This window comes from Equus quagga, chromosome 15, assembly GCF_021613505.1.
Source record: "Equus quagga isolate Etosha38 chromosome 15, UCLA_HA_Equagga_1.0, whole genome shotgun sequence".
In the NCBI taxonomy this organism is placed as follows: domain Eukaryota; kingdom Metazoa; phylum Chordata; class Mammalia; order Perissodactyla; family Equidae; genus Equus; species Equus quagga.
Window position 1 is genome coordinate 69961912 of NC_060281.1, and position 9766 is coordinate 69971677.

General features: G+C 42.5%; 1 protein-coding gene across 2 annotated transcripts; it reads right to left on the reverse strand.

Moving 5' to 3' along the window:
* Positions 1-148: 148 nt before the first annotated feature.
* Positions 149-9543, reverse strand: TMED2 (transmembrane p24 trafficking protein 2). 2 transcript variants are annotated; one of them, XM_046640586.1, is made up of 5 exons: positions 9266-9543; positions 7708-7900; positions 7280-7300; positions 5002-5109; positions 149-1639 (listed from the first exon to the last, which is right to left on the reverse strand). In XM_046640586.1, the coding sequence occupies exons 1-5, from the start codon at positions 9443-9445 to the stop codon at positions 1515-1517; spliced, it is 627 nt and encodes a 208-aa protein (XP_046496542.1). In that variant the 5' UTR covers positions 9446-9543; the 3' UTR covers positions 149-1514. The 2 variants fall into 2 exon arrangements, with proteins under 2 accessions (XP_046496542.1, XP_046496543.1); XM_046640587.1 differs by lacking the exon at positions 7280-7300 and having other exon boundaries at positions 9266-9542.
* Positions 9544-9766: the final 223 nt, after the last annotated feature.

Sequence of the window (9766 nt, forward strand, 5' to 3'; positions counted from 1 at the left end):
CCACACAGCGAAACCTAAAATTGGGTTCCTATTCACTGTCGTCACGATTATGGGCATAATTACTCAGCAAACATTTCAAATATGAACAGCAAGTTGGTACTGAACATATGTGAGTTGATCATTAATATATAAAACACGGAATACTGACTGTTTTTAAAAAGAACTGTTTATTTATTGAACCTGGGGCAGATTAGATACACAACCAATTTTAAATTTACATCTGTTAATTCAATTTTGAAGTGTTTTCACACACACACACAAATTGGCATGCAACAGTTGTCCTAAGGTAACACTGACCTTAAACTGTTGCAAGTATTTTCACCTAAGGTTGAAAAATTGTTTATCCTGAACATGAAAACCTGTAACAAATTTAAATTAATTATATAAAACTCGTTACTTGTAGTTTTCCCCTTGCAAAGATCCAAAAAAAATGTCCAAGTAACTAATATACATCAGTCACAACATAATCCTGGATCATCCCTACACCAAAACCAGATGCTCTTTTAATTTTAAACCCATCATCAGAGACCAAGAAAAAGTCATTTTGTTTTATACAAAACAAAATTCACATGTGCCAAAAACCAAAGACCCAAGAAAAACAAAAACCCTAGTACTGACAGTGCTGTTCAGTACCCTAATTAAACCTTAGTGGCCAAAATGCCACTGATCAAAAATAAAATAGTGGCTGTCTATCACTGCAATGAAATCCAAGAGGCTTTAACCCTTTGGCATCAGAAATTCAGATTTTCCCAATTGCATGAATGCATAGTTCCTACGTGCCAAGAGCAGAGAAAGCAACATGCCAGCACAGAAAGGAAAAGAGCTACCGTTTGCTGAAACACCCAGAGAACTGGCTTTAATAACTTTTACAAGGTTAGGCAGAAACCCAAAACAGTTATTAGCTGCTCGTGTCATCAATTTAAGCGGAGGTGATTGAGTCCAAAGGTTCAAAGTAAAAATTTACGGGGGAAAATGTTGTTGGGTTAAGTCTTATCTTCAAAGCAAAAACGAAGTATAAAAGTACCAATCTGGTAGCACACTCCAAAGTCACAGAGCTCTGCCACCAGGCTGGGGAGAAAATCAAGATTCAGACTGTCGTTTCTCATAAGGACTGAACAAGATGAATCTTCAATGACTTAATAAGGGATTCAGAGGACGCAATCATTTCAGTAAAGTACTATCCTGAACACACTGCCTTTTATTTCAAAACAAAAGAAAAAGAAGATACAATAAGGACTACACACCTCTATTTCACTTACAGTGTTTGAGTTCCAGAAGGGCCTGTATACTGGAGGCAGAATTCAAGTAAGAAATTATACCAATCAAACATCAAATCTTCACTATAAACTTTCCTAAAAAGGGGTTTCTCCCAATAGCTATTAATTACAAAGAAACATAAGCTGTGAATGTACAGTTCAGAAAATAAAAACGTAGAAACTCATGACATTATTATGACCAAGATGTCTGGTAAACAGTGAGTTAATTATGAGTTTGAGAGCATCACGAAGAGGCTTTTAAACCACCCTCCGGACTTCAAAGAACCTCTTCAGGTAGTAGATCTGCCCCAACGTCATGGCAACGAGGACCAGGGCTTCGAAGAAGGACCAGAGGACCACTCTGCTGTTCGTGTTGTCGTTGACTGTTGAGGACAACAAACAAAATTCAACAACCAAAAAAAAGCACAGGCATCATGAACATCATCCTCTAGTCTTGACTCTGTGTCAAAGTAATATTTTGCACACCATTCATAGTACTCTAAATACTTTAGTCCCCAAGAAACCCAAAGACTTGGAGAATTTTAGATTTAAATGAGATTCATGGAGCAGCCAAACCCACTCTGCTGATGTATGAGAACAGAGAGGAAAAGTGGCTTGCCCACAGTCACACTTCTAGGGTTAAAACCCAATCCAGCCTTCTTTGTCCCTCACGCTGAAACGTCCCTACATTATAATCCTTTATGCTGAAACAGAAAATTGACTTAAAAAAAAAGAGGTCATTTCAAGATCAGAGAGTTACCCAAAAAGCACTACCAACCAAGACGAATTGTGTCAGTCTAAGTCTTTTTTTTTTTTTAAATAGGTTTTTTTCTTCTTCTTCTTCTTCTTCTCCCCAAAGCTCCCCAGTACACAGTTGTACATTCTAGTTGCAGGTCCTTCTAGTTGTGCCGTGTGGGACGCCGCCTCAGCATGGCCTGATGGGCAGTGCTAGGTCCACACCCAGGATCCAAACCAGCGAATCCCCAGGCCTCCAAAGCAGAGCACACGAACTCAAGCTCTCAGCCACGGGGCCAGCCCCTAAGTGTCTTTTTCTTTAAACATATATTCAACAAATACTCAACGAGCATCTACTATGTACTTGGCATCTGTTCTAGACAGGGGAGGTTTCTCAGTTTCATGGACCAATACTGACGGTTACTACCAGACAAATTTGAATGTGTCTCACAATTTATGCCACTCTTAAGCTAAGGATTTGATCCTTAAAATTAACAGCCATGACTATAACAATTTATTCTGCTCAATTTATGTCACATTCTTTCAAGTTTCTGATCAAACTCTACAGCCTTAACCTTTTAAAATTACTAGATAGTTTCTGGTTTTTCTGCAAAGGGCCAATATTAAAGACAATCACAATTAGCAATATCATAACAATATTAATCAGCTGAATAAGTGTCATATTTTTAGATGTATGTATACGATTTGTAAAAAGATTAACCAGAATTGTAAAAGCTACTGGACTAATGATAACTCAAAAAGAAGTGAGAGACAATTAACGTGTTTCCAAAAAGATAATTTACAGTTACTTAAAAAAGAAAAAAAGTGACTTTTTTCCAGAGTAAGAATAGACACATGCCCAAGAACTTTAACTAGAATTCTAAAAACCACCAACACTGCAATGTTAGTGCTAATTCCATGGCATGAAGTTTCCTTCTTTTGAAACTTTAGTAACCAATTTCTAGCATAAGTGAATGACTAATTCTAAAATTGTGTCTAAAAGGGGAATGGCTGAGTAAATACTTCAAAATATTAAGCAATCACATAAAAAGAAGTATTTATCTCTCCCTTTACAGAAAAATGCATCTTTAAGCTTAAATAGAACACTGAAGCATAACAACATAGGAAAGTAGCCACCTAGGAAAGTGTGTGTATATAAGGCCCTGTCTTCATATCATTCGCATATTAGCCTGATCTAGAAGCAACACAGTAATTACAACACCATAGTGGGGAAAAAAGGTCTCACTAAGTTCATCTCTGAGGAGTGAGTGCTGTAGAAAGACACAAAAAACAAACAATATTACGGGAACTACTTGATTTGCGGAAAATTAAACTGAATGCCTAAACTTCTATTTTGTTTATGAAACAATTACAGGAATATCTCTGCTCAAATTAAGGGTGAGAGAATAAGGGTGGATGCCCCCATACCGGAAGACAGGCGCTTCCTCTGGCTGCTGGGTTCCCAAAACCTTCCTATACCCTTAAAGCCATTTGGTCTCAACCAGTTAAACTGCAAAGCAGTGAACGCTCTTAGACCTCAGATGTTGTTCACTGCCCTTCTCATCCCAGAATGGGCTTGACCCCACCTGGGAGCAAGGGAACCCACAAATAGGCCCCAGCCAGGTGAGGGAGAGAAGGTGGACATCCCAGAGGGTGAGGCGCTTAAGAGTGGAGGCAAGGAGGAGAAGGAATTATGGTGGAAGAGGAGGAGTGTGTGTATACAAGCCTTGGTCCACCTCAACCCCCACACTACACCAAAAAAGCAAGAAGAGGGCACTTCTCCAGTCTGTTATGTTTACTTCTTCTCTCAAGAAGAGGTTGGGCCCGGCCCGGTGGCGCAGCGGTGAAGTGCGCACATTCCACTTCAGTGGCCCGGGGTTCGCTGGTTGGGATCCTGGGTGTGGACATGGCACTGCTTGGCACGCCATACTGTGGGAGGTGTCCCACATACAAAGTAGAGGAAGATGGGCATGGATGTGAGCTCAGGGCCAGTCTTCCTCAGCAAAAAGAGGGGAATTGGCAGTAGTTAGATCAGGGCTAATCTTCCTTTAAAAAAAAAAAAAAAAAAAAAAAGAAGAGGAGGTGAACTCTACACTCCAGGTCCTGAAGGATCCTTTCCCTCAGTGGCAAGAACAGATGTAAGATGTAAGAGGGTAGGAAGAACAGAAACTGCATCTTGAAGAAATCTGACCTGTGCTTTTGAGTCTCTCTCCTTTCCACTCCCTACCCCAACCTCAGAACAAAGATTCCTAACATAAACTACTTTGCATGTACAGACAAGCTTGCTCCCAGTGAGGTCTATCCCCAAGAACTACTTAGAAGATGAAAGATACTGAACAAGTGTGGACCTTGTCCTAAAATATGGTATCTGGTCTGTGTGTCAATTTGGTATCTCTTCATTTTAAATGAAAAAGCATAATACTTAATGCTATATCATGGGCTAAACAGGCTTTTGTACCCTAACGTGGGATTCCAGTCATGACTATTTCCGAGGACAAATACATTCCCAGTTCCCAAACTGATCTTCACCTGGTGACTGCCAGGTGACTTCGTGTTTTAGTGCTTTCTATTTTAAGTAGACTAAATCTTGGGTTTCAGAAAAAAAGCTACATCTCAGGATATAATATTAATCACACTGCCACAAAAGTGCCAGACATGTGACTTAAAACCAATGCAACATCCATTTGACCATGTTTTTCCTTTCTGCTTTAAGAAAACCATTGGCTTATTCCTTACCTGACCACACATTTTTAAAAACTCTTAAAAGCTTGTCAATCTTCACAGCATTTTGTGGTTTAGAATGAATATCCAACAGCAAACAAGTCTAGCACACAGTTCTACAAACACGCAGACTCAATCTCTGCGTAGGTGCTTTTTTTAAGTGAGTGCTTTAGTATGGTTACGTTTGCAAAATTTCCCAAAGAGGAAAACACAAGCAAGCTCTCGGGTAACACGCCTGCGCCATGTCGTGGCCACCAGACACTGCTGCAAAGTTCGAGCGTTAACTTACTTGCTCTGTGTATTCTCTCTCGAACTTCCATGTACTCCTGTTCATGCTTTACAGCTGTCATCGCCACTGCTAGCTCATTAATCATTTCTTCTAGCTTGTTCTGGTGAGCTACAGAAGGATTTGAAAACAGATTAGCACATATTTGGCACTCTCTCTTTGAAAACTATTGATAAAGCAATACAAATATTCTTCAGAGAAGGCACACAAAAGAAGCTATTTTTAGAAATGGCTCAGGCATCATTTTGGACCACTGATGACAATTTAATTCTCAAAGCACTCTTTAATGTCCATTCCTAGTAGAGAAATCTCTTTCAGGGTAGGAAACATACTATGCAATGTAACTAAAGGAAAACAATTGACCCTAAGAAGTTCCTTTAATGAAGTGCTAAGTGAAGTTCACCACACTGGCCACCAACCAGAGCCGAGGAAAAAAAGACTGAGGGGAAAAAAGAGAGCACGAAATATAAAACAAATGAAAAGCCTAATAACACCCTACAACAATATCTAAACTAAAATCAAAATCTACCTTAAAAGTCATATAACTCTAATGTTAATTTAGGAGCAATATCAAAACAGACTTTTAATCTCTAGGAAGCTGAGCAGAGAAAAACATGACATTCTTGGGAAAATCCACACCAACTCAAACCTTCTATGAGAGACAAAGCAATACTTTCACACAGTGGGGACTAGCAGGCATTGCAAGTGAAGAGACAAGCTCTCAGCTGCACAAGGTTTAAAACCAAGTATTCTCTTCAGCAAAAAAACGAACAGAGGGTGAACTAAGAGTTCTGAACAATAAGTGTCTGCCTCTAGGTAGTGCTATATATGACAATGAGCAGACCGGTAGGAAAAAGCACACCACAAGGGAAGACTCCCATTGCAGGGGTCTCTTCGTCACTGCCCAAGATCGGGCCTCATCTGGAATTCCAAATTGCCACTGCTAATCCTAAATTTCTTAAGAGAAGCCAAAGGCCCCTACCATTTTAAGGTAGTTGGGCTAGAATCTCAAATCATCCCTCGCTAGCTTCACTTCACAAGTCCATGCACAACATGGAACCTTCAGAGCGGGGTTTCTCAGCAGCAGCACTGTTGACATTTTGGACCAGACAGTTCTTTGTTGTGGGGAGCTGTCCAATGCACCGTAGGATCATTCACCCGCCATAAGAATCAAAAATGTCTCCAGGTGTTGTCAAACGTCCCCTGGGGGCAAGAATCGTCCTCAATTGAGAACCAATGCTTTAGAGATAGGCTTGATTTGACAGCTGCCACTGGCTGACATTAACAAGCAAATGCAAGAATTGCAGATATGGCATTAAAGGATTATTTAAGACTAATTCAATATTCAACATTCATTATAGCTCACCAGCCAATATTTTCTAACAATTTAGAAGAGACTAATTTCCAGAAAATGAACAAAGACAAAGCCCTTCAAAACTCCTAATTCTGCTTGAGAATTAGCCAAGTCCTACACTGTAAATGGCCCTGAAAAGCGAATGCAGGAATTACTAAACAGTATGATTCTACAGATTTCAAAACCTAACAAACACTTCACCTCCTTTATGACGTACGTACTCTACTAATTGCTCACTATCTAGGACAAGTGATATCATGTTAATACTACGAAATGTGCTGAACTGCTAATCTCCAAAAATCCTGACATGCACTGTGGCCCCAAAAAAAAAAAAAATTCCAAATGTGCTGGCTCCTGGTAAGCAATTTACCCAGAAGAATCAATTTAGGGTTCATTACTCGTCAGTTGAGGAATAAATACCAAGCTAACTGCAACATACGGCTGACAGAGCTTTTGTCACCATATTCTAGACATGGTTCCTACAACTGCATTTTAGATCCAACCAAGTTTCAAGTTAGAAAACTCTAATTATGGTAAAACAAGCCTACAAAATACTTCCTACAAAGTCAACGGCACCACGTGCTATTAGGTATGTTTAATTAAGACTTTCACTTGTCCAGTGTAGTTGAATCTTTCCACCCTTCACTATTCATTTAAAACAAAGTATGATGTTACTACTAAAGTGTCAGTCACTGTGTTCCCACTGCTATTAATTTAAAATGACCTAACCTGTATCTCCTGTCAACCAAATAAAAACCGCCAAAAAACAATCACTCTAAAACTCTAATTAGTTGTAAGGTTTTTAATTAAGAGAAAAAACACTCTCATGCTAACAAACTGAGGTTAGAAGGAAGGAAAGCAGAAATTAGACAGCAGCAAACAAAATACGCGGAAAGATAGGATGCTGTCAAAAAGCAATCCACGTACCATCCCAGGTATCTCCACCACCTAAAGAAAGTGTAAGATATAAACACACAAAAAAATAAAACAGAAAGTTTAGCTAAACTAGTCATGTAAACAGATGAGCAAATAAAGACGTATACAGCAGGATTAACCAAACAAACCACTTAGGACACGTAACCCACATGCCTACAAGAGCACAAAGTGACTAAGAAAAGCTGCCAGAAGGGGCAATTGTAAAGAACTAAAATATAAACATGAAATTCCAAAAACTTCTTTTTGTTAATTAGGAGATTTGAATAAGCAAAAAGTATATTACACAAAAGGTTTTTGGTTGTAAAGACAGTGAACGAACCTAGAATAAGAAATCAAAATAAATACTCCATTTAGATGGATAAAATAAAAGAATATTCATTCCTGGAATATGATATAAACCTTCTGAAGGTTCATCTCACCTTCTGTTTCCATGTCTTGTCCTTTCGGGGCCTCCCCAATATCAATGGTGAACATCACTATCTTTGGAGTCATGGTGGACATCCTATTACTAAAACAAAACTTATATGTTCCGTCCATGTGAGCAGCAAAGGTGTATTTCCCACTGGACTCCCGGTCTCCTTTATAAATTCCTTTATTATCAGGCCCTGTAATCTGGAGGCGAGAGAAATGCATGAGATATCATGAAAGATTTAAAACCATAAACTACGTGAGCCATGTCTATCAGCGGTAGGATATTTGCTAAGAAAATGTAATTTTCACTTAGTTCCCCTTCAGTCAGTGACAGTAACCTCTTCAGGTGCAGCTCTCTTACTTATTAAACAAGGCTCTCTCAACACTTCTCAACTCTGACATTTGTCTTATCTGTCCGATTTAAACGTAAACCCCTCAGAAACAGAAACCGCACCTCCACATTCCAAGTGGCCTAGTCCACTAACAAACATGCAAACACGTAGCTGTTAAAAACAAGAAAAACAGAAATCTCTTTAAAACTAAGAATTTTGAGCAAGCTACATTTCTAGGTTTTCCTGATTGATAACTGCCAATCACGAAGGAATAGGCTTATGTGAGATGCTTAAGGGAAAAGACTAGACTGGAAACTAGGAGACGCAGTTCCCATCCCAGTCCGCTAAAATCTGCTGTTCGGCGGTGCTCAAGTCAGTTCCTTTCATGAGGCCCCAGCCACCCGTAAAACTTCCAGACTGGAACAGCTGATCTCTAAGGTCTTCGCTAATTTTCACAACAAATCCTCCCATTATCCTCTTAATTCTGGACTTCACTTGTATTGCGTAATTTGTGCCCAACTCTGTTGATGTTCCCTGCCAAATGGAATAAAATTCTTAAACCCAATTAAATCATGCTTACAGATGAATTTTAAGTATTAGTTACATCTGGCTTCCTAAAAAAAGTTAGAGGCGAATCATTCTTTCGCTTTAAAGAAAGATACAGGAGGAAATTCAGGGACAGCGGGTTTCTTAAAATAATTTCCCATTTCCTCCAGATCCTTCGCTGCAACCATTCCTCCCAAAATGCAGGACGCAACTCCACCCTCTCCTACTCAGAGATGGCCAAGCCAGATATCTGGAGGTTTGCGTAAAAACGAGCCAAACACTCAGGTCGTTTCTATGCGAAGTAAAGAGCAACAGCGCGCGAACGCCTGCGAGCGCTCCCCAACAGCTTTCGATTTACTCTTCCCAAAGTTTCCACGCCACGTTCCAACATTAACCCGTCACATGAAGGAAGGCGGCCGCCGGGCGCACCCAGGCGGCCACCAGCCAACCCCCGAGAGGCGCGGGGCTGACCCGCGGCGCCTGGCGACAAAGCTCGGCGAGGGGGTCCGGGGGGACCCGCCGCTCAGGCTGGGAACCCACAGCGACCAAGCCGAGGCTCCGGCCCGAGGGAGGCGCGGAGTCCCGGCGGGCCGCAGAGACCCCGGCGAGCGGCCCCCACGCCGCGGCCCCGCAGACCCCGGGCGGGCCCCGCGCGACCCCGCCTCGGCCGCGGGCAGCGCGCCCGCACCTCCACGTCGATGTCCAGGAAGCCGCCCTCGGCCACCTCGAAGATGAGGCCCATCTTGGTGCCCGAGGTGACCCGCTCGAAGAAGCACTCCTCGGCGTGCGCGTCGATGCTGACGAAGTAGCCCGAGGCCGTGGCCAGGAGCGCGGCCAGGAGCACCAGCAGCTCAGCGAGCGTCACCATGGTGGGGCTGGGGCCGAAGCCGCGACCGGGACTGCGGCCTCCAGAGCCGCCGCCGCCGCCACCGCTGCCGCCTCAGCCGCCGCCGCCTGCGCTCCGCCCCTTCCGGCTGCGCCGCCCGCGGGGGCTGATGCGGGCGCCGTGGATTGGCGGGCGCCGGCAGCTGCCACGTAACCGACGCACGGCGGCCGGCGAGGGACATGGCGGCTCCGCGCGGCCCGACCTGGACGGTGGCTCCGAAGGACCAAAAGCCGTCGTCCCCACCTCCCTCCCTTTTCGCGCGCAACCTAAATTTCACGTGGGCCACACAAGAAAGTGTGGGTA

Excerpts from the sequence above, each read along its gene's own strand:
- TMED2 (XM_046640586.1), bottom strand. The coding sequence starts at position 9,445 with ATGGTGACGCTCGCTGAGCTGCTGGTGCTCCTGGCCGCGCTCCTGGCC. Across the intron at positions 7,901-9,265 it reads TCCTGGACATCGACGTGGAG|ATTACAGGGCCTGATAATAA; the intron begins GTGCGGGCGCGC and ends TCTCGCCTCCAG. Across the intron at positions 1,640-5,001 it reads AGAGAGAATACACAGAGCAA|TCAACGACAACACGAACAGC; the intron begins GTAAGTTAACGC and ends TGTCCTCAACAG.